At 40.9% G+C, this 25344-nt stretch overlaps 1 protein-coding gene across 8 annotated transcripts in view; it reads left to right on the top strand.

Annotated features, from left to right (window-relative positions):
• APAF1 (apoptotic peptidase activating factor 1) overlaps positions 1-25344 on the top strand; it is a 106229-nt gene that overhangs the window by 76716 nt on the left and 4169 nt on the right. For 3 of the 8 annotated variants that reach the window (XR_012324238.1, XR_012324239.1, XR_012324235.1), the window contains 6 exons: positions 3096-3215; positions 3530-3655; positions 5298-5423; positions 7668-7814; positions 14740-18560; positions 18912-23744. Coding sequence is in view for 3 of the 8 variants with exons in the window: in XM_019918393.3 (XP_019773952.1) it covers positions 3096-3215; positions 3530-3655; positions 5298-5423; positions 7668-7814; positions 12119-12265 (666 nt within the window). In the remaining 5 variants the exon portion in view is untranslated. Of the gene's footprint in view, positions 1-3095; positions 3216-3529; positions 3656-5297; positions 5424-7667; positions 7815-12118; positions 14594-14739; positions 18561-18911; positions 23745-25344 lie in introns of those variants that run through there. The other 5 variants (XM_019918393.3, XM_073788312.1, XR_012324236.1 and 2 more) reach the window with 4 other exon arrangements.

Here is a 25344-nt window from a genome sequence, read left to right as displayed (position 1 = left end):
GGAATGAAATTTGCCTTTAGTACAGAAACTTACTTACTATAGGCTCCCATGGTACTAGTGTATTAGCTCTGAAACTCAGTGTAATATTCACCTTTCTTCCTCTCTAGATGGCTTTGAAATGTGTAAAACTAAGCTACATCTGATGAAATTCTGCTGAGACATTGTATACAGTATAGTCTTTCTGTCAACAGCTAAATTCACAGGTTTTATGACCTCCTTGAAGATCAGATATTCTCAGCCAGAGGGAGAAATAATTTCTAGGAATATTTTTAGGATCCAAGTTAGATTATTTGTAGAAATGAGCTGTGTTTCATCCTCTTTTTCTGCTCTACTCAGAATACTTTTTACATTTAAAATGTTTTAATGCATGTACATTCATGCAACAAAAATCTTGGTAGGTATTTCCAAGAATTGACTGGTTGGGTTTTTGTTTTATAGTTTTTTAATGTTTTAATAAATAATTAATTGGAGGTTTTTTTTTTTCCCTGCAGCTTTACTGAGGTATAATTGGCAAAATTGTATTATGTTTAAGACACATAATGTGATGATTTGATATATGTACACATTGTGAAATAATTACCACAATCAAGTTAATTAACAAATCTGAAAACCCCTTACATAGTTGCCATTTTGGAGGTTAATTTTAATCATCTTTGTATCCCCAGTGCCTGGAATGTAGTTGGGGTTTGGTAAATCTTTGTCAAGCTCAATTAAAGTTATTGCCAAAATTTGAAGAATCAGCTCTCTTGATTATAGCACCTAGAATTGTGAAAGTTGAGGTCTGTTTTGGTAGTTTTTCTTAAAAAATTTATTTATTTTTGGCTGTGTTGGGTCTTCGTTTCTGTGCGAGGGCTTTCTTTAGTTGTGCAAGCGGGGGCCACTCTTCATAACGGTGTGCGGCCCTCTCACTGTCGTGGCCTCTCTTGTTGTGGAGCACAGGCTCCAGACGCGCAGGCTCAGTAGTTGTGACTCACGGGCTTAGTTGCTCCATGGCATGTGGGATCTTCCCAGACCAGGTCTTGAACCCGTGTCCCCTGCATTGGCAGGCAGATTCTCAACCACTGCGCCACCAGGGAAGCCCTGTTTTGGTAGTTTTTGATCTTTTACCTTGATGTAAATAAAGCCCAAGTAGTAGCTGTGTTTACCTGAGCCAATGAATGAGAATATATTGATTCTTACAAGTATAAAAAGATTCTTTAGCATTTTTTAAAATTTAAATTTATATAGCTGAAAAAATTCCAGTGTGCATACATTGCAAAAATTATAGCTAATTGTAGAGACATACCCAAACTTAACCTTTATACATGTGACTGATAATGCTGGTGGAAGTTTAGCTATTATATAAGGTGATTCAACTAGCACAGTATGTTTGAGGTCAACAAAAAAGGTATCCTTGTCATCATTGCCTTATCAGAAAGCATCTGCAACAAAAGCTGCTAAGGCTAGTCTTCATTTCCCCTCAGTGATTGTCAAATTCTTTGTTATATCTGCTCAGGAAGGCTCTCTGACTTCTTGATGTGTGGAGGGTAGCAGTAAGAACCTCAGTCAGGAGTGAACATTGAATCAGACACAGCTGGGAATGGCAGTGCCAGCCAACCTGGAAGAGCTGTTAGTAACAGCCACTGATCCTCTAGTCCAGTAAAGCCCAGACAGTAGGAGGAGGGAGCCAGAAGTTTCCTAGTGGTAGTGGTCCAGGGTATTCTATGTTTAGTCACACAGGATGCCATTTTTCCTGATACGATTTGGGGAGCCAGAAAGCTTCTGTTTCTTCCCCCTACCTCAGCATATCTTACTGCGCTCTTAAAGTGCTGAAATTCCCATTTCATCCTCTTTAGAACTACTCTCACTTCCAGCTCCTCTTCTAAGGTCCCTTGCTCTCATACAAGATACCCTGCTTCTGTGAATGAACACTCAGACAGAAAAGATGGAGATATCTGAGAGCCAGGGCTCGGTGGGGCTGGGAGGGTGACTGCTAAATGTGGAGGACAGAGGAGTAAAGAAAGGGGGTAAGAGAGGTGAATTTCTTTTACAATTTTGCCTAAGCCCAGTAAGAAAAGCCTTAAAGGCATTTCTACTGTTTAACCTTCACCAGTCAAAAAGGAGACCCAGAATATTACTAATGTGCATACCTGAGATGGTGGCTGCTTTTTCATTATCTTTTTATTCCTAATATTAAAAAATAGAAGAAAATTCTGTGGGAGACTCCCTGATTGCCCACAGCTCAGAAGTCTAGCTTCAGGCTCTCTGGGCTGTTTCTTTGAATATCTTTCTCAACTTTTTTCCCTACTGTTCCTTCTATGTATCCTGTTCCAGTCAGATTGAACTATGAACAGGTACCTGTAATCTTTCCACATTTTCCTGCTCCTGTGCTTTAACTCTAGCATTCATTCTCTTTGTTTGAAGTGCCCTTCTCAGTTTGTGAATCATAGTTCCAGCTCATTTCTCAAGCCTACTATGAACGCATTGTCTCCAACATTGCAATCTCTTCTCTTTCTCTTGTATCTGAGGAGTTCTTCCTGGAGTGCCATGTGAAACATAATGTACTATATCACTTTTGTCATTTTGAGGATTGCATCAGGGCCTAGGCAAGATCTCTGAAGCTCAGAAATTCCACGACCTGGTTTGAAGCTGCTCTGGTCAACTGACCTTCCCAGGCAATAGGGCCAGTAGGATTCAGTAGCTTCATTGGAGCCAGAATCTGGACACTTGGCCTAACTTGTGAAGTTTAGAAATCTGTGAATATGTAATTGGGATAATTTTCTTTGGAAAATTTAATCAGATGGTGAGCTCATGAACATATTGTGACTTTTCTCTATCTTCTGGTATAATTAACTGCTCTCCAAGCAACTGAAGAAAACAGACTTTATTTAGGAGGAAAAATATTTTATTTTGCCCATAGTCAAGTTAATTAACCCCAGCTTTTCTCTTCTCTGTCTGTAAAATGGGAATACCGTATTCTTACTTGGTTTTCTTCTTTATTTTACTGAAGTGCCATGAGGATGAAAGACTTTAGATAAGCGAGTGATACACCTCCACCTCTCTAATGGGATATTATGGGGAAAGGGTTATAGCAGACTTATTTCTCTGATATTCAGGTATGGAATTGGCAATCAGAGGAATATGTCTTTCTGCAAGCCCATCAGGAAACTGTGAAAGACTTTAAACTCTTGAAAAATTCAAGATTGCTTTCCTGGTCGTTTGATGGAACAGTGAAGGTAATTTGAAGCACACATTTCTTTTAAAAAAAATATTCTAATATTGATCGCATTGATTATATTGTGACAGCCAAAAGCAGGTGGCTGATATGTAAATACTTAAATTTTTAAATTTCTAAAATAGAAATGCCTGTTTTCTGTCTACTGCAGTCATCCATCTGCTGTGTGTTTATGAGCATTTGTACTAAAAGGCACTTAAAGAGGTCAGAACAACCAATGTGCTAAAGCTCTTGGTTTATAGGATGTCTTCTGGCTGTGTATGCTCAGTAAGACAAAATGTTCTTAATTGTCAACTTCTGAGTTTTTCCTTGAAGGTATGGAATATTATTACTGGAAGAATAGAAAAAGACTTTGTCTGTCATCAGGATACAGTTCTTTCTTGTGATATTTCTCCTGATGCAACCAAGTATTCTTCTACCTCTGCTGACAAGACTGCAAAGGTAGGCCAATCGGTTGAAAGGTGCACGCATAAGACCTTGGTATTTGTTATGTATTATGAGTCCAACTAATGTGTAAAACAGAATAATAAGTTTCTGTCCACATGTCTGTCTCATTTTGTGAATTTTTGGAGGATGCCCATTGACATTTAGTCTGTGTCAAATAGATTAAGTGAATGACATTGAGGATTTTTGATTTCTCCCTTACTGATAACTTTTGTCTGTTAGTAATCAAAGGCAGTGTCTACTGAATATTTTAGGCAATAAAAAGCATTGAAAGAGATTTACATTTAATTGTACACCCACAGTAAATTTTTTTGTAATTGATGTAAATCGATGCTTTTAAAAATCACATTCCAGTGAAATGATGCTCCCTGGTTGGGGACATTGAATACTCCATTCTCCATTCTCTTCTTTTTTTCACCATCTTTGTTAATGGCATCATTATCTACCCGTCTTTCCAAACTGTGAACCCTGGAGTTGCCTGGGACTCTCCTGTCTTTTGTGCTCTATTGATTACTCCTCAGTGTCTCCTGGATCCTTGTTCTCTTCCTTGTCCCCACCCTGAAGACCAGGCTCTCCTTTTTTATTGGTGGACCTGCCACTGGTCTGTACTTCCGGTTTATCTTCCCTACTGCTGCCCAAGTTCCCTGTTGAAACTCCTCTGTGACCTGATGGTTTATAAGCTCAACTCCTTAGCCCATCACCACCTCTTTCTGCTACATTGTTCCCTCTGTGCCAGACTACTACTTCCATCTTTTTGTGTGCACTGTTAACTTTCACTTGATACAACCTTGTATCCTTTTTTACCTGGAAGCATTATGACTCATTCTTCTCGACCTAGATTTAAGGTCAGTCCTTCAGTGAACCCTTTCCTGGCCCTCAGGCAGGATTAGCTGCTCCACCCTCCGTGTTCCTATTACATATTACTCGTGTTAATTTACTTCATACCACTGTTGGCTCAAACATTTATGATTAAACTAGAAACTTTTCAGGGACAGGGACTGAATCCAGTTATCTTTGCACCACCAGTTCTTTGCTCACAGTGCCTGGAACACATTTTCAGTTTAAGCTTGTTAAATGGTGATGACAGAACCACCAGGGAGAATATTGGAAGGAAAAGAACAGCCTTTGGCTGCTAAGATAGTAGGATGGTATAGGGACTAACCTTTAAAGTACTCTTGCCGTACGTTAGGCCCTTTGCTAGGAATTTCAGTCTCTATTATCTCATTTAATTTTCACTCTATAGGTGCTATTGTCTCCATCATACAGATGAAGAAACTGAAGCCAGAGAAGCTTATGTGGGTTGTCCTAGGCCAAGGAGCTAGTAAATAGTGGAGCCAGGACTCCACTCAAGTCTGCTGTACTCCATAGACTGCTTTGCTATTCTTCCTTCTAAGTCTAAAGTTAAGGAAGCTGTGACTTTGATCCTTGAGCTTAAGTTTACTTGAGTAATTAAAGGGAAACTCTAAAAAATGAACCAGGTTGCTAGTTGGCATTTGGGCCTCTCATGAAAGTTTATGAACTGTTGAATGTTAGAACTTCATATGATTGAATTTATGGCTAACTAGCACTCGAGGCAGGGTTTATACATGCTTATTTCGAGTGTATTTACTATTCCTAAACAATCTGAATTGCTTTCCAGATTTGGAGTTTTGAACTCCTTTCCCCTCTTCATGAATTGAGAGGCCACAAAGGCTGCGTGCGCTGCTCTGCCTTCTCTGTGGACAGTAGCCTGTTGGCAACTGGAGATGACAACGGAGAAATCAGGGTAGGGTGTTTGCTGACATGAAAGCACTGCTCTCCTTATAGCTTTGGCTAGCCCTCTGTACCATATCTGGGGCCTTTGTTAATGTGACAGGGAAGCACAGGCCCCAGGGTTCTGGTTGGATGAGGCATTCTTTGTTCTGTTTCTTATGCACGTTGTGTTCACAGCTGCACTTCACTGCAGAAAAGAATTCATTTTAGAGTTAAAGTGAAGCATTTCCCATGTACGTGAGGAGGCAGATGCCCTAGTTATTTGCAGTTGATTCTGTGCTGTTAGCTTGAGAATGATTCATCTTAATTCTTGGACCTGAACCAAAGATTGTTTTTAGTGGCAGAATGTGAGGAAAATAATTTTTGTAAATTGTTGTCTAGATTATAAATGAATTGCAATTCTGCTGTTTCCTGCACTGAAAGGTCTCTTTAGGACTATATCCATTAGGTAGTCAGCATTTAGAGTGGAGCCTATTGCCATCCTCGTGGGATTGTCTGCCTCTGGTTGTGTTAGAAGGATTGGGCGGTTGATGGAAAAAGTTTGGGCATTGGGGGTGGCTGCTTTGGTAACTGGTATAATCAGGAGAGTCTTGTTTTTTGTATGTTATTTTGTTCGTTTTTTACGAAGGAGGAATTAAAATTCAAGGAATAGGTAGGTATATAATGCAGAAGAATGAGACAGTATGCATTATGCAGGAATAGGGGCATTATCAGATAGGCTTTCCAGGAAAATTAAGATTCTCTTGCTTGAGGACTAAGTAACCAACCTTCTGTATACCATTCTCATAAATGCCATGCCAGCCGAAGGGGCAGGACTGCTTTGGGAACATTCATTTTGCTCTGAGTTTTCACCTGTGGATGAAAGCGCTCTTTTACTGGTTATGAGGCAGTGTTTCATTTTCCAGAAACCCCTAAAGGTAAAAATTGTCTCTTTAAATAAGGGTTATTTATAAATTTTCTTTAGTACATTAAAAAAATTTTCTGTTTTTCTTGATTTTTCAAAATATAGGAAAGCTATTAATTTTTTATATATATATCTTCTATCTAGCTGTCTTACTGAATTCTTTATAATCAGTTTTTCCATTTGATTCTCTTGGATTTCCCAGGGGACATTTACAAATGATGATTTTGATTATTTTCTTTTGCTATTTATGCCTCTGTTTTTCTTATTCTGATGTATAATTTCTTTGAAAAATTAGAGTACTGCTCATATATTAAGTATCACTGGAAATAAATGAAAATATTAATATCTATAAATAATTGGGTTGTTTTTAAGAGCTTAGTAAACTAATCTTAGTGAATGTATGTGTATATGCTTGCTTGCTTGTTTATTTTATACATATAAAATATAAAAAAATACATACATATATATATATATATATAAAACCTTACTGGGACTTAACTGTTTAAAATATATATACTTCAGGTGTTTGAATAGTGTCTGTCAATATTCTTAGTGGTAGATCCTGAACTAGAATTCTTTGTTCTTTTGAGGTAGTTTGTTAGGCCTTTTTTGTTTATTCCTTGCTTCTCCCATCATACTCTTTTTTTTTTTTTGAATTTTTAAAATTTTTGGTTGCGTCGGGTCTTTGTTGCTGCACACGGGCTCTCTCTAGTTGCGGCGAGCGGGGGCTAATCTTCATTGAGGTGTGCAGGCTTCTCATTGCGGCGGCCTCTCATTGCAGGGCACGGGCTCTAGGTGCGTGGGCTTCAGTAGTTGCAGCACGCAGGCTCAGTAATTGTGGCTTGCAGGCTCTAGAGTGCAGGCTCAGTAGTTGTGGCTCACGGGCTCTAGAGCGCAGGCTCAGTAGTTGTGGCTTGCAGGCTCTAGAGCACAGGTTCAGTAGTTGTGGTGCACGGGCTTAGTTGCTCCACTGTATGTGGGATCTTCCCAGACCAGGGCTCAAACCCCTGTCCCTTGCATTGGCAGGCGGATTCTTAACCAGTGAGCCACCAGGGAAGCCCTATACTCCTTTTATTCAGTGAAAGAGTCACAGTATTCTAATCAGTCACTCTAAGTCATTTAGTTATATTTTTTGGAGTATAGTTAATGATAAATATTGTAAGTAATGCATTTTAATTATAATTAGTAATTTTAAAAAATTTGCACAGGAATGTAATCTAAAAAAATTCCTAAGGTATCACTGAATTGTAATTATATTTTTAAGAAAGATTTCCAAATATGTTCCAAATGAGATAGATAGATATATAAAACTTCTGAGTAACCCTGTTAATGAACTGTGTATTGTTTTTATAGATATGGAATGTCTCAAATGGTGAGCTTCTTCATTTGTTTGCTCCGATTTCAGTAGAAGAAGGAGCTGCTACTCACGGAGGCTGGGTGACTGACCTTTGCTTTTCTCCAGATAGCAAAATGCTTGTTTCTGCTGGAGGATATCTTAAGGTAAGGGTTTCTCAAAGACTGAAAGAAAAGAACAGCCTGTATCCTACTTTCCAAATTATTTTCACTTCCTGTGTCTCAGTTGGGCCTCGTACAACCCATCAGAGAGGAAGGGTGATTACTGTTATCCCGTTCTGAGTGACGAAACTGAGATCTGCAAGGCTGCATTCTTCAGATCTCTTGGAAGTTTTGATGACAGTGTTAGGGATGTTCTGAGTCCAGAGCTCTCATCCTGCCCCAAACAAAGTCTTAGGCGATCAGAATGACTAGAAAGTGGGGTGTTTAACTTAATTTTATTTTCTACTTCACTAATTGTGAGCTGTGTTGGTTGAGTCTTTAAAAAAATTTATTTGTGAAATTTCCTTTCTTAAGTATTAATGGTAATGGTAGTGGTAGTCGTGGTAGTAATAATAATAAAAATAGCAGCGGCAGCATGTTGCTTTATAGTTTACAAAATGCTTTACTTACATCATCTTATTAGCCAGCTTTGCGAGGCTTAAATTTTATCATTCTTGGTTTGTAGGTGAGGAAACTGATGTTCACAGAGGTTGTGAATTTCCTACAATTACTTAGTAGATTGCCTTATACAAACTTATTATTAGCAAATACTGAGGCCACAGTTGAGCGTGTTGTGGTGCCTCAGGGTCATTTTTTGGTGCTTGCAATCTTTTTATCCATCCACTCACTAAGAATGTATTAAGTGCCCACTGTGTGCTGGCACTGCTACATGGCACAATGTTTAAGACTTGGTTCTTGCCCAGGTGGTTGACAGTCTTTGGAGGAAGCAGACAGTAAATAAATAAAGTCTCTAAGTGTAAGAGGGGTTCTGGGACACATTTGCATAAGGATAGTAGAGGCACAAAGGAGAGGACAGTTCTACCTTTGGGAGTTAGCAGAGGCTTCCATTGGAGGGGAATGCTTGAGCTGAGTCTTGAGTAGTGATTTACTTGTAAAAGGGGTTGAAGATGATACTGTGTATTGTACTGATCACTTAAAATAGATCCCTTATGAATTAGACCCTAATGAATTAGATCTTAACGATACTGTTTTTTCTTACTGAAAACATTCAACTGTAGGAGATGATTCTGATTAATTGTCTCATATAGTATAGATGTTCAAAAATATTTGAATGACTGAATTGAAGTTTTTGGTTATATGGGACCTATGTAGATGCAATTTTATTTAATGTAAAAATCTAGCTTATAAAAAAGATAAATCAGAGGGCAGTTTTTAGCTCTATGAGAGGATGTATGTTATGATTCCTTTACAAGTTTACATTGAAAGTACAATGCTGCTTACAAGATGTTGCATTAACCTGTACCTAAATAAAGGTACACCTTTATTTAGTTATTAGGGGATTGTGAGACTATCACCACTTGTCCTCCTTTAGTGTAGAGATAAACTGCACTCTTAGTCTGTTCTGAGGATGATTCTTAGAGGAGCGACATTGCTGTCTTTGTGTTGGAAGCTGGGAGTCTTCAGCCGTATTAACTGCTGAAAAACTTAACTGCTCAGCTTTGACACTGAGCTTCTAGAGACCATGTCTTTTGATGCTCTGGGCACCATAGAAGGGTATCACATAATTGTGAGTCTGGCTTACAAGATATGATAGAGATCAGTGACTAGATTTCCAGAGTTCCTGGAGAACCTTGAAATAAACAGCAGAATTGATGTTGAAGTTATGTCTTCAGGGTGAAAGAGCCTATAGCCTATATATTCAGTCTGTATATTTCAGTGGCAATCAGGCTGTTCTTCCTTTTGGTTTGATTACTAGCATGGTTAAACTGGTTGTGATATAGCCCAGCCTGCATCTACCCAGCATGTTCATGAGACTATCTAAGAGCACAGAGCAAATTAAAAGTAAAAAGGAACAGCTGCTGTAATGTCCAAGAAAATAGGCCTTTTGAGTCTGTTTACTTTATAATCCAAGCTGTATGAATTGAATGTCAGTAAGATAAAGTAGGTATCCAGTAGCTAAAAAGCTCTTAACTTTCAAAATTATTCCTATTTATAAGTAAAAAAAAATGTAATTTACTTGTGTTATGCCACAGAGTACATACTGTTAGAATGACAAGAAATCCACATTAATTCATACTCATGAGGAGAAAGGCTGATTTGAAATATGAAATACATGATGATAAGTTCAGGTTTTCCATTACATAGAGGCCACAGAATATAAAGGTCAGGAGTGTGAGACTTGGGGCAGACTACCTGAATTCAAAGCCTGGATCTGCCACTCAGTAGCTTTGTGATCTTGCACAAGGTGATTTAGTCTCTACTTTCTCATCTGTAAAATGGGTGTAATAATAACACCTACCTCATAGGGTTGGGAGGGTTAAAGGAGTTAATACAAGTAAAATAATTATACATGGTGGCACATAGTGTACCCTGAGTAAATGTTAGCTATCTTTTAAAAATTGAAGTATAGTTGATTTACAGTGTTTCAGTTGTACAGCAAAGTGACTCATATATATATATATATATATATATAAAATATATATTACAATATAATATATATATTATAATATTATATATATATATTCTTTTTCAGATTCTTTTCCATTATAGGTTATTACAAGATGTTGAATATAGTTCCCTGGGCTATACAATAGGTCCTTGTTGTTTATCTATTTTATATATAGTAGTTTGTATCTGTTAATCCCAAATTCCCAATTTATCCCTCCTTCCAAAAATATCCCTGCTATTTTTTTTAAATTTACTTTATTCCTTAAAGCAGATTTAGTTTCTCAGCAAAACTGAATGGAAAGTACAGAGTTCCCATATACCCACCCCTTCCCCACGTGCAAGCTTCCCCCACTGTCAACATCCCCCACCAGAGGGTACATTTGTTACAGCTGATGAATGTTCATTGACATGTCATTATCACCCAAAATCCATAATTTCTATTAGGGTTCACTCTTGGTGTTGTACAGTCTGTGAATTTTGACAAATGTATAACGACACGTGTCCACCATTGTAGTATTATACGGAGTAGTTTCACTGCCCAGAAGTCCCCTGCATAAGTCCTATTTAATATCATTGTCTTTTAGTCCATATTCACATTAGTGGCTGGGGTAGTGTTTCCAAGTCGAGTGGTCTGTTTTAATAGAGGGAAAGGCAGTGGGTGCACTTGGTTTGGAAGCTGGATAACTCTTCCATCTCTGCCACCTGCTAGTGGTGTTGTCCACAGTGACAAGGCCTTTCTTCTCTCTCAACCCTGGTTTCCTTACTTGTTAAGTGAGGCAGTTGGACTAGGTGATCTCTAAGGGCCTCACTACCTCTACGATTTGCCTCTAGCGACTCTCCTCTACAGTCTTGATTACACTGCTATTTTATAAAGCAAAATTGTTAGTCCTGGAAAATTTCAAGTTAGTACATGTTGCTTCATTGAGGTTTACTTAAGTCCACAAGGTATACTTTTACCAGTTACCATTACTAATAACTAATATTAGTATAACTAATAACTAATGAATAGTTGACCCAGTCACACGAGCAAGGCGGAATGCTAGGCATTGCCACGGACACAGAAGTGATCATTGCATTCATAATACTCAGAATCTTGATGTACCTGAGGCCTTTTCAAAAGGTGTTCATATACGTGGTCTCTTTTGCCTTCATCTTAGTTGTGAGATATGTAGGTAAGCTTCATGATCTCCATTTAGTAAAGGAATATAAATATTGTTATAATCTTAGTGAATTCAGTAATTGGGAAGAGAAAGGAAGGACTTGGCCAGAGCACCTGCTACATTTGAGATGTTCAGTATTTATTTAGTAAATAAATGTATAGACATTTAAATAAAAAACTTGGTCATGGGCTCTTGAATCACTCCTGGTGAAAGGGAAGATTCAGTAGAGAGAACATTCTATCCTGCAGCCCGTATTATCAGTAGTCTTGATATCTGCCAAAATTCCTGTCCATTTCTGCAAAGGGGCATTTTTAGAGAAGAGAGGGTCATTCTTTCCATTCCACTGAGAAGGATATGCAGACAGGAGAATTCAGTCCAGCCATGGCCATAATGGGCTTTGTGTAGCCTTCTGTCTGCAGCTCTGAGTAGGCTGCATGTTTCTCCAGCATGCCTTACAGTGGGTTTAGGTGTAGGGTAGCTGTGAGGCAGTCACCAGGGTTAATCAGGAATGGTGAACTGGGTTGATAATACTGTATTCAGCATTAAACCTTAGACATCCTTCCTGGTGTTTGCTTTAGTTTGGGAGTGGGGAGGTGATGGGGTGAAGGATCCAGCTGGCACTGCAGATTGTCTCACACTATAATTGCCAACCTAATAAGAATTTTATTTTTCTCTGAACAGTGGTGGAATGTTGTCACTGGGGAATCCTCACAGACCTTCTACACAAATGGAACCAATCTTAAGAAAATACATGTGTCCCCTGACTTCAAAACATATGTGACTGTTGATAATCTTGGTATTTTATATATTTTAAAGATTTTAGAGTAAAATAGTTAAGCAGCGATGTAAGTTGAACTCTTTTAATTTTGAATTGGAAAAAAAATCCTAATGAAACTGTATTTCAACTTTTTATAAAGCTGTGAATTGTTTTGCAGTATTGCATTCATTACGAAAGTGTTTGTGGTTGGATGAATACTATTAATGTAGCTTTTCCCAAATGAACACACCTTTAATCTTACTTTTCATCATCATCATCATTTTTAACAGTTTGTCCTTAAGATACAAATGAAAATGTAAATATGTACCTTGTTATACCACTGGTAAAATTCTCCCTTGATGCATTCAAATTGGTTGACATAATTAATGAGAATAATTTGAAGGAAATATATATTTTAATAATATTATTATTATGCAGGCTGTGCCTCAGGGTAGTAGTGGCTTGATTTCTGAACCACATTTACCCCAAGGGGGTATAGTTCTCACAAATATAATCTCAGAACTTATGTGCACCCCTTAAACTTGCTTTAAAAATATTGTGTCTACGTGCACAGTTTGCAAAATTTCCTTTAATTCACTTGATAAGTGAGTCTTAGTTTTCAAAAGTACTCTCTGTGAAGCAAAAGTTACGTGTGTTGGAGTGAGTAGATTTTGTTGGTCTACCTTTTCTCATTAGCTGATGGCAGCCCTGGGCTGGACCTGGACTCTAGCAGTCAGTCTCTGAACTGGGCACTCTCCTGCTTTCTCTGGTTTTTTACATACCAGACTTCCTACTTGACTGAACTTAACCTTTCTTAATCCTCACTTTTCTCTCTTTTTTTAAAGTAATTGCTCCACAGTTAAATGTTAGTAAATCTGAATAATTGGCGAGGAGCCAATTTTAATCATAATTTTTAACAACAGAATTTTTCCAAGATATAGAAAATAGTAAAAAATAATTTTCTGGGCTTCCCTGGTGGCACAGTGGTTGAGAGTCCGCCTGCCGATGCAGGGGACACGGGTTCATGCCCCGGTCTGGGAAGATCCTACATGCCGCGGAGCGGCTGGGCCCGTGAGCCATGGCCACTGAGCCTGTGCATCCGGAGCCTGTGCTCCGCAACGAGAGAGGCCACAGCAGTGAGAGGCCCGCGTACCGCAAAAAAAAAAAAAATTTCTTCTAATTCCATTTACTTTTAGATGAACGGCATTGCTAGTGCTTTTCTCTTAGTGAATTTCAACAGAATTCTCTGTGGTTTTCTACACAGTACTGGAAGAGTCATTGTGACTGCAAGATGTCACCTTTAACCTTCCAGCCAGTCTGTTTTCCTTCCCCTTCTCACCCTCCTTCTCTCCTTCCCTCCCTCCAAGTTTAATCAGGAAAGATAGTTTTGATAGGGAGGGAAAAAGCATATCAGCATCAGTAACTAGCTTTTTTGATTTCCTGATTAGGAACTTTAATTGTAGCTTAAATCTAAACATTTTCCCTGAAATATATTGTTAAGGGAAATGGTGATAAATTAGCAATAGATGTGGTTCTTACATAAAAAAAACAACCAAAATTCAAAATTTTTTGTTGCTGCAACAACAACTAAATCAGATGAGTATTAGCATTAACAGTAGGTAAACACTGAGCCAGTTTCTATTGTTGGTGCATATTAGTAGATGTGGGGTAGGTAGGTAGGGAGGGAACAGACCCCTCCAGATGTATTTTAGATTAGATGTTCCTATTTAGCATTTGAGGGAACCATACAGAGAGTGAATAAAATATTTTACATTGTTAAGGAGGTTTTTTTGTTTTTTTGTTTTATGGTGGGTTGAGGAATTAATTTAGGGGCTTACTGTGATATAAGCAAATGTGACATGAAAGTCTTAATTTTATAAAAAGAAATTTCTGTAAATGATATGTTCTGCTTAGAGTACCCAAATCATAATTTGATTTGCATACAATGTTTAGGAACTCATTTATAGCTCAGAGTATAAAGTATTAACTTTTGGAATTAAAAGTCACTTGACTGTAAAAGTATAACAACAAACATCAGCTTTTAAAACACCTTGATTGGCTCTTATCTTACAAATAAATTAAAAAGAAAAATGAGAAGAAAGACCAGGTAACATAAGGAAGAAGAAAAGCCTTTCATAGCAGCTTAAGTGGCCAGTCAAGGGGAGGGTTTTGTTTTGTACTTTTGGTTGAGCATATTTTTTTTGTATTGGAAATACATTGCATTTTGTATATATAAGATTTTTTTTTACATTGGATGTGTCTTGTATGTTTTGAAAACTGTTAGTTTTGTATTTATGATACAGCTTACATAATTTTTTGGTGTGTGTTGGTATACATTTTAATACACGAATTTAAAACATTTTATAAAAATAAAATTTCTAAAATATTTTTGAAAAACATTTTCAGATTGTTTCAGACTCCTTCCTTGTCCTTTGTTGATCAGAAAACGAATGTGAAAGAGTCTTCAAATTAAAGCCATCAACTTCTATCCATGCTTTGTCAGCTATCTGTAATTTAATTCTATCAAAATTTTCTTTTTCCTCAGTTTGTCTCTGATGCCTGGTGTGGCTGGCATGGAGAAGATCCTGTAAAGAAGAGAATTCATTTATTCATTTTATCGTTCAGTACATATTTGTTGAGAACTGCCTGGCATTTTTGTAGGTATTGGGGATATAGCAGTGAGCAAAACAAAGTCCTTGCCCTCCTGCAGTTGGGGGCTAGGGAGAGACAGAAAAAAAGTCAGTCAGTCAAATTTATAGTGATTAGTTGGTATGTAAGTGAGGAGAGGAGGAGGGCTACAGTTCTAGAGGGAGCTGCTTGTTTGGAAGGTGACACTCGAGTTCAGACCTGAAAGGTGAGGGAGGGAGTGAGTCAGGCAAGTATCTGGAGAGAGTCCCCAAGCAAGGGTACAGCAAGTGCAAAGACTGGAAAGTGGGACGGGTTGGTCTGTTCCAGAACCAGCATGGAGGCTGGTGTGGCTGGAGAAGACTGAGCGAGGGGAGCTTAGTAGGACGTGTAGCCAGCTCTGTGGAGGGTCTCCCAGGCCATGGCGAGGATGTCTACCCTGAGATAGTAGCTAGCGCAGGAGTGTGAGCAGTGGGGAGATCTGACGTAAGCTGTAACTTGATCACTTTGGCGGTGGGAACCAGTTGAGGATCAGCTGAAAGGAGAACAGGTGAGGAGGGAAGCAGGGAGACCAATGAGAAGCTTTTACAATAATCTGGGCAAAATGAAGGCGGCTAGACTGGGGTGGCGGCAGGAGAGGCTGTGACAAGTTGGATTCTGGGTATACTTTGACGGTAAGAGTTAATAAGAGTTGCTAATGGATCGGATACAGGTTGTGAGAGGGACAAGTCAAGAATGATACCAAGGTTTTGGCCTCCGGCTTGAACAACTGGGAGAATAGAGTTGCTGTTAGCTGAGATGAGAAGACTATGTAAAAGGAGCAGGGTTTAGGACAAAGTAAGTTTGAGGTAGGTGTTAGGAAGACACCTGAGGCTGTTGAGTAGATGGTTCTTTTATAGGAAAAGTCTGTGATGGAGATAAAAATCTGAGAGTCATCAGTGAATTGATGGTATTTAAAAACCACAGGACCAGATGCAACAAAATGGGTGTAGATAGACAAGACAGGAGACCCCAGACTGAGCCCAGGGCAGTCTGGAGGTTGGTGAGCTGAGGGACCGGCACAGGACACTGAGAAGAACCAGCAAGGACTAACAGTTGCAGCTTAGTGTGGTAAGTGCAACGGGTGTGGGGTCCTTCACTCTGTGTGCTCTTGGGCAAAATTCCTTTATTGGTTTATTCGTGCAGCCACCTGTCTATCCTCTATGTCTTGAATATCTACTACGCCTAGCACTGTTTTCAGCAGCAGCCAAGGCAATAAACACACACATTTTAGTTGTTGGGGGAAATTGGGGACAAGAGATAATAAGAAACCCAGAAAATATCAGCAGTTGTCTTATCTGTAGGGGTTCCTCCCTCTCAGCATTGTTGTAAGGATTTAATAAGATAATGCTCACAGAGTGCTTACTTATCTCAGTGCTTGGACCAAGAAAGTGCTCACTGCACATTCCTTGGTGTTATTTGGATCCCATCCTCTTGCGTGGCAACAGTTCCCCGATCACTCTCTCTCCCAGCAGTCATGCCTCTGCGTGATCTTTCCAAAGTGCTTATCATGTCAGTCGTCTTTAAAATCCTGGACCTGCTTGTGCTCTCTTGCTTCTGTGGCGTTGTATGTGCGGTTCTCTCTTCTATACTGCCCTCCCCCACCTAATTCTTTTTCCTGATTCCTTCTTATCTTTTTCCTTGAGATGATCCTTCTACTGAAGGCTTCCCTGCCCTCTTGTAGCCCCCTCTTTTCTCTGTTGTGGTTTTTTTGACCTATATAATTTATTTAATGGAGTCCCGCATTAGACTGTAAGCTCAATGAAAGCCAGGTCTCTTAGGTGTTTTGTACCAGAGTCCAACGGAAGCCTGGCTCCAGTTGGAGCCTCAATAAATCTTTGCTGAATGATTGGAATTCCTGTATGCCCACATGCCCATAGTGCATTCTGTGTTCTCCCTCTGCACTAGGATGTCACGAGGCTGTCAAATTAAGATGTAGCACATTACCAGCATTTTCTTTATCTTCCCATTTTAGTTTGGCATTTTGCTGTGAAGCATCGTTAGGGGAAAGTAAAACTTTACTTGGATAAAAAAAGATCTGCTTCCAAATTATATGAAATGAATAAACATATCCCTGGAGTGTTTAAGTTGGCAAGTATGGCAGTCTATTATTCAACATATGTTTTGTGTTGTTATTATAATTTACTTACCGACCTTTAGAGAAGGAGAAAATGATTTTCTAATAACTCTTAGTCTCTTAAGAGCACTTGAATGGATTTTCTTGCTCATAACCTCTATCCTTAAGACTATGGATATACCACACAGCTATTAAAACATCTAAATTAGAAAATCATTTGCTGTGGGGCTATGAGTTTAACGCTAGAAGAATTGTTGTGTAGTTGTATATATTCACATGGCAGGGGCAGAAGAATTTGCATCAAACATGGGACTCAACAGAGACCAGGCCTTTGAAGTCATTTGGCATCAACAGGGACTTACTGCTGAGTCAGATGGCATTGTGAGCAGACCAAAACTTGGGACATTTTCGTTACAGTTATGATTCAGGAAAATGAGTCGCTGGTGTTCATTGTAACTTCATTTATGAGGTCAGGCCCTCAGAACTGCTTATCACGTGGAAGTAAAAGAAAAATCTGCCTCTGTAATTTCTCATCACCAGGGCTAGAGTAAGTGTCTAGAGAGAGCATTCTGGGCCTGAGTTTGGGTTTGGTGGTTCTGAGCAACTGATCAGCTGGGAAACATCCAGCAGTGAATGAAGACTCCAGCTTAGTACCAAGGTGGCTGCTCTGAGGAGTTGGAGCAGACTTTCACATTCATCAGATTCAAATCTTCCTCCCCTCCCCAGCCCTTATTTTATCTTCACAGTAGCTGATGCGTTTGCAGACTATGCAGTCCTAGCTTACAGGGGAAGAACTACATCCCAGGCAGTTAATCTGATAAAGCCAGGGCCAGAATCCAAATCCGATTTTCTTTTCTTTATGGAAACACCCACTGGGCTATGTGTTGAGTGTTTCGGTTGGAAGTGGAATCCTCTTGGAAACGTGGCCAATGAACCCCAGACTAGGGGTCAAGGTGTGAGTTTCAGCAGCTGGGGAAGATTTTGGAGATCTGTGTTTCTCATTTCTGATTTATTTGCTGCACTCTGTCAACTTTCTGAGACATAAAAAATCCTTTTTAGGAGGAAGGAAGAAGGAGCTACTATTTTTTTAAGGGCCTTTTATGTGTCAGGCCCCATGCTGGGCACTTTCCACACATTATTTAATTAAATCCTAACGACAAGGCTGCAAGCTGTTATCTCTGTTTTCTAGATGTGGAAACAGGTGTAGAGAGGTTAAATCACTAGGGCCCCATATGCAAGGTGGGGAGCTGTGGTTTCGGTCCATGGTTGTTGGTCTCCACCACAGCCCCCTGGGCTGGAGGATCCAGGAGCGTCATTTCAGCTCTGCACTTAAATCATTGTTCATTTCACTCATTCACATCATGGGTCATGCATGACCGATCTTAAGTCCTGAGCTCTCAGAGATGATGTCAAAGGTGGTCTCTGCTGCTGAAGAGCTTCCACTTCTGTTATCCTGGCTAACCCATCTCTGTGCCCGTAGGGATTGCTCTTGGAAAAAAAGCAGCAGGGGCCATTCTGATGGGAGCCAAACAGACAGCAGAGGTTGGGGGATGCTTTGGATTTGCCAGCACTTGGCCGCGGCTCAACCTAGTCTCAGTTCACAAATGATTCAAACACTGAGCAAGGTAGGTGGCAGCCCTACTGCAACCTGGTCTGTGGAGAAGCCTGTTCTACTTGGAAACTTTTAGGGGGTTCATTTCAAATTAGTGGCAGCCCTGGGGCTACTGGATCCATATGTTTCTTCTGCCATCTTGATTTCATTTCCTTTTCTCCTTTTCCTTACATTTGAAAAGGTGCCAACTCTCAGAGCCTCAGTTTCCTCATTTGTCAAATAAGGACTGCAACATCTAATTGCAAGGTTTTTGTGAGGCTTGAAAAATATGTCAAACATCTGACACAGGTCTCAATAGTATAATTACCTTTGTCCCAGTTACAATTTGCTATTCCTTTGCTGCCCACATTTCCTTGGTTTACAGATTGGGACTGTGCGGCTTTTGATCCATAGAAGACACCTCACTCCAGGCATCCTCCTCTACCTCATGGTGGATCTATCCTCATGGCTATTGGCTCCCAGGAGACAGACCTTGCTCAGCAGGAAAGCTGTCCCAGACATTATTCTTTTTGGGATATGCATGGACTTGAGTGGTGGAGGATTAGGAGTGGCGTTGGGGAAAAGACCTTGGGTCACAGCGGCTTTGCTTTGGCTGTCAAGTGGATCCAAGTTCAAATCCTGGCTGCACTACCATCCCAGCTGTGTGGCCTTCAGCAAATGGTTTAATCTTCTCAAGGAGCTACTTCCGTGGTAGCCTCGGATGTGGGGATCTACGTGGGCTACCCAGCTTCTCAGGGGATCTGGAGGGCCTGGTCCATCCAGGAGTGAAGCTTCTCACACTTTACTGCAAAAACCACCCCCCACCCCAAACCCAGGTCTCACTCCAGACCCATTAACTCAGAGTTGCCAGGCATGGGACCCAGGCATCCATATGTTTGAAAGTTCCCCGGGTGATTCCAGAGCACAGCGGAGGTTGAGAACCCATGTCCTCCGCCCTTGCCCTGGATGGCCTACCAAGCCATTGCCAGTCCCACTCCTGTGCCACAGCCAGCTGTGCCTGTGATGTCTGCTTTTGCAGCATGGTTTGTCCACCTGCTCTGTTGTGACACTCTCTCAGGAACGTCCCGAGCAGCACAGATGTCTGGTGTGCATATTAGCACAGCTTGGGGGGGGGGGGGGGTTTTCTGCTTGGATTTGATGGCTAGCTTATAGAGCAACTCTGCCAAGGTTGGAGTATTACCAGTATTACCAGTTCCTCCTCCAGTCACTGTTTTCTCTGTTCAGGTGTCTCACCTGTGTCTGTTTGCTTTCACCTTTTACCTAGTGCTGTGACATTCCCATTGTGACAGATACTGGTTTTTTTGTTGTTGTTGTTTTGTGGCAGATACTGTTGGTGGCCATCCTAATATCCAGTCTCTCCCTTTTCCTCACAACTGCTGTATTGTTGGGAGCTGCAGTGTGCTCAGCTAAAATCAACAACAGCTACATTTTCCAATTGCTTATCTAGGGGTAGCAGATGTAAGCAGAACTTGTAGGGTGAAGCTTCCAGGAAAGCTCCTAAAAGCTTGCCTTACTCAGTTGGGAGGCAGGAGCCCTTTGTTCCTTACCGTCTTTTTTCCTGCCTGGAATGTGGATTCGCTGAATGATGGTCTAACAGCCATTTTGTGCCCATGAGGTGACCTTGTAGATGGATGCCACAAGCTAAGGGTGGCAGAGCAGAAATATAGAAGGAGCTTGGCATTTTGATCACAACTGTGGAGCTACCATTCTAGCCCTGTACTGTTTATCTCTGAAGTTCATGTTACATGAGAAAATATTCAACCTCTCCCTTGTTTTAAGAGACTCTTATCTCTGGTCTTTGCTACTAGTCCCTGAATTCAGCTCCTGATACTCCCATAAACAAACCAAGTATGTAAGAACAGTTCAGCAAATGTCAGTGACCCCTGCATCCCTGTCTCTTCCATCCCCTAGCCCTAGCCGCCCACCGTACCTCCTCTAATAACTAGAAATCAAGGTGGAAGGTTGTTGAAGTTTGGTGGAATCTCAGAAAGGCACAGACAGGTGATTCATGGACCAGGCCCAGTCCACAGAGGAGTTTTGTTTGGCCCACACTTAATTTTTAAAAAAACACTGAACTTGTTGCCAGCATTTGAAAGTCTGGTGGTTTCACATAAAAATCCTGATTTCTTAGAAAATCTATTGAGCCAGGGTCGTCTTTTCTGCCTGGCAGCCATCAGCTGGAGCTGAGCATCAGCCGCCCCCTGAGATGGTGGATGCGTGGATCATCACAGTCCACCTTCACTCATGTCACCTGTGTGGCCTGGAGGTATCTGAGTTTGCAGGCTTCCCTCTCCCTGCCAAGTGCGCACCCCAGAGATGGTCTGCTAAAACAGGATTCCTGAATTTCCTGTGCCTTTCCTTCTTCCCAGTCTCCCCTGACCCAACACTAGCATGTTGGGCTTTTTGGTTTTTGTTCTTCTCTGAGAAAACTGTGCACGCATTTAAAAAAAAATTATTTATTTATTTTTGGCTGCATTGGGTCTTTGTTGCTGTGCGCGGGCTTTCTCTAGTTGTGGTGAGTGGGGGCTACTCTTTGTTGCGATGCGCGGGCTTCTCATTGTGGTGGCTTCTCTTGTGGAGCAAGGGCTCTAAGCGCGCGGGCTTCAGTAGTTGTGGTTCAGGGCTCTATAGCGCAGGCTCAGTATTTGCGGCGCACGGGCTTAGTTGCTCCGCAGCATGTGGGATCTTCCCGGACCAGGGCTCGAACCTGTGTCCCCTGCATTGGCAGGTGGATTCTTAACCACTGCGTCACCAGGGAAGCCCCTATCTTTATTTTTATTTATTTATTTTGGGCTGCATTGGGTCTTCATTGCTGCACGCGGGCTTTCTCTAATTGTAGTGAGTGGGGCCTACTCTTCGTTGCTACTCTTAGTTGCGGTGCTTGGGCTTCTTATCGCAGTGGCTTCTCTTCTGGAGCACAGGCTCTGGGCGCGTGGGCTCAGTAATTGTGGCTCACAGGCTCTAGAGTGCAGGCTCAGTAGTTGTGGCGCACGGGCTTAGTTGCTCTGCGGCATGTGGGATCTTCCCAGACCAGGGCTCGAACCCGTGTCCCCTGCATTGGCAGGCAGATTCTTAACCACCGCATCACCAGGCAAGTCCCTCATATGTCTTATTGACGAGAGGCAACAAGAGGGAGAACTGCACGCTCCCTGGGGAGCAGCTGTTGGGCATTTGATTGAAGCACCGAGACATCCAGAGGACAATTAAATTGAGTACTGAATATGGATAGTTTTGAATGGCTTTTATTACCATGTTGTGAACTGACTTCAAGTTGCTAAGAGCAGCTCCATCTCAGCTTGCTCTTACCGGGTGCTGAGACATCACTCCGAGTTTTCCAGTATGGCAGGACTTGGAAGATGCTCTGGGCTTGTGAAGTGACATGTGTGCTCCTCGGCTGTCTGAAAACCTCAGCGGCTGTACTGCCACCTTCAGCTGGAGTGACCCTACTGGAGCCGTTAAATGGAGAATCTCTATCTCAGTCTGACGTGTGTGTAAGTCTTTATATCATTAGTCATTAACTATGCTTGGGAAGTTAAATGCCCATGAAGCTCTTACAAACAAACATAGGTGTCTGGGGTTTTGGAGAGAAAAACAAAAACTGTCTGGATGATAATTTGTAGCTATGATTATTTATGAGCAACAGAGTGCAGCGTGTTGGGTTGGGAATGATCATCTCTGCATTAGCGACTCTAAGTAAAATGGAGCCACGGTGAACACAGAGTGAATTCTCGGTCAGTAGACTGGCTTGAGGTCAAGACAGGAAACAGTTATGTGGAACCGGCATTTCCCAGGTCAGCACCAAAGTCTTAGGGTTAATTCCACTGCAAAAATTTGAGTATTAATGGAATCTCGTAGGATGCTGGATGGTGATTGGGCAACAGACCTAATGAAATTCCCTGCTTTGGAACTGGTTTCTGTGGGAAGCAGGACCCTGTTGCTGGGGCAAGCTGGGCGTGTGGATGGCTGGAAGGGAGTGCGGGGGAGGCTGTTGGAGCCTTGGGGCAGGTAGACTCTGCCAGCCTTTGCTGGTTGGTTACCCACTTTTTTTTTTTTTTTTTTTTGGTTACCCACTTTTAAGAAAATGTGTCTATAACTGTCATAGTACTTAATTTTCATAGGAAACATACTCAGTGAATAGCTTGTATAAAAAAGGAACTGAAAGGCTTCCTTGGTGGTGCAGTGGTTGAGAGTCTGCCTGCCGATGCAAGGGACACGGCTTCGTGCCCCGGTCTGGAAAGATCCCACATGCCGCGGAGCAGCTGGGCCTATGAGCCATGGCCGCTGAGCCTGCGCGTCCGGAGCCTGTGCTCCACAATGCGAGAGGCCCCAACAGTGAGAGGCCCGTGTACAGCAAAAAAAAAAAAAAAAAAAAAAAAGGAACTGAAAAACTTAATGTCTTAAAAAACAAAAAAGAGGCTTCATTCCATACAGACTTCTGAACACGGTTATTGTATTCCAGTTCTGTGGAAGAACAACTCTGGAGGCTAGCCCACTTATCAAATTTTCTTTTCTTTTCAGAAATAGCTTAGGAGCAATGCTGCTTGGGGTCCAAGTATGAATTTTCGCTGATTTTTGAGACTTTGGCCATGTGTTCTTTATCTAAGCCCGTCTTCTGCCCCATCATATCCAAACATTTTATGCACCAGCAATATTCCCAAGTATTCCAGCAGAAAATCTGGTATGTCTTGAAAAAAATCACTTCCATGACTTATTAATGAACTAACTAGGCATAATTTTCATTGGGTTCATTTACCCAAATTTATCATAGAGTATCATTTAAGAAGAAAAAAAATAGATGGAGTAATTGAATCGAAGTCCTTTTTGGAATAATATTAACATTCCAGGATCTCCACCCCCATGGATATTTCAGTTGCCAATGTGTCAAATTTCCCCTTCAAGAAAATGAGGTGCAAATCCCTTCAGTACAAGGGCTGCCTCTCTTCTGTTTGCCCCTCAGACTCCCTCCTCCCTCTTCCCTGCCCTGTTGTGGTTCTGGAAGTGCCTTGTGTAGACCAAATCAATGCGCTCCTTGCCCTATGGCTTCCAGTGGGTTTAGGTAATGCAGGGTGGATGGTGCAGAGTGAGATCAGGGTATTTTTTTTTTTAATTGAAGTTTAGTTGGTGTACAGTATTGTGTTAGTTTCAGGTGTACAGCAAAGTGATTCAGTTTCATACATATATATATATTTTTTCCAGATTCTTTTTCATTGTACGTTATTACAAGATATTGAATATAGTTCCCTATGCTATACATCAGGTCCTTGTTGTTTATCTGTTTTATATATAGTAGTGCATATCTGTTAATCCCAAACTCCTAATTTATCCCTTTCCCCTTTGGTAACCATAAGTTTGTTTTCTATGTCTGTGAGTCTGTTTCTGTTTTGTAAAAAAGTTCATTTGTATCATTTTTTAGGATTCCACATATGTGATGTCATATGATACCTGTCTTTCTCTGTCTGACTGCGCTTAGTATGATAATCTGTAGATCCATCCATATTGCTGCAAATGACATTATTTCATTTTTTTAATGGCCAAGTAATATTCCATTATGTATATGTACCACATCTTCTTTATCCATTCATCTGTTGGTGGACATTTAGGATGCTTCAATGTCTTGGCTATTGTAAATAGTGCTGCTGTGAACATTGGGATGCATCTATCTTTTAAATTAGAGTTCTTGTCTTTTCTGGATATATGCCCAGGAATGGGATTGCTGGATCATATGGTAACTGTATTTTTAGCTTTCTAGGGGACTTTCATACTGTTCTCCATAGTGATTGTACCAATTTACATTCCCAGCAACAGTGTAGCAGGTTCCCTTTTCTCCACATCCTCTCCAGCATTTATTATTTAGAGACTTTTTGATGATGTCCATTCTGACCGGTGTGAGATGATACCTCATTGTAGTTTTGATTTGCATTTCTCTAATAACTAGTGATGCTGAACATATTTTCATGTACCTGTTGGCCATCTGTATGTCTCCTTTGGAGAAATGTCTATTTAGGTCTTCAGCCCATTTTTTTTTTTTAAGTTTGTCTTCTCTTTTTAAAAAAAATTATTTTATTTTTGCCTGTGTTGGGTCTTCGTTGCTGCACACGGGCCTTCTCTAGTTGCGGCGAGCAGGGGCTACTCTTTGTTGCGGGGTGCGGGCTTCTTACTATGGTGGCTTCTCTTGTTGCAGAGCACAGGCTCTAGGCATGTGGGCTTCAGTAGTTGTGGCTCGCGGGCTCTTGAGTGCAGGCTCAGTAGTTGTGGTGCACGGGCTTAGTTGCTCCACGGCATGTGGGATCTTCCTGGACCAGGGATCGAACCCATGTCTGCTGCATTGGCAGGCAGATTCTTACCCACTGCACCACCAGGGAAGCCCACATTCTTTTTTCTAAATATTCTTTTCCATTATGGTTTATCATAGGATATTGAATATAGTTCTTTGTGCTATACAGTAGGACCTTGTTGTTTATCCATCCTGTATCTAAAAGCTTACATCTGCTCACCCCAACCTCCCACTCCATCCCTCCCCCAACCCTCTACCCCTTGGCAACCACAAGTCTCTTCTCTACTTCTTGGAGTCTCATCAGTGTCTTATAGTTTTCGGAGTACAGGTCTTTTGCCTCCTTAGGTAGGTTTATTCCTAGGTATTTTATTCTTTTTGATGTGATGGTAAATGGGATTGTTTCCTTAATTTCTCTTTCTGATACTTTGTTGTTAGTATATAGGAATGCAATAATTTTCTGTATATTAATTCTGTATCCTGCAACTTTACCAAATTCATTGATGAGCTCTAATAGTTTTCTAAT

Source organism: Tursiops truncatus, chromosome 11 (assembly GCF_011762595.2).
Source record: "Tursiops truncatus isolate mTurTru1 chromosome 11, mTurTru1.mat.Y, whole genome shotgun sequence".
In the NCBI taxonomy this organism is placed as follows: Eukaryota; Metazoa; Chordata; class Mammalia; order Artiodactyla; family Delphinidae; genus Tursiops; species Tursiops truncatus.
This window is presented reverse-complemented; position numbering and strand designations above follow the sequence as displayed.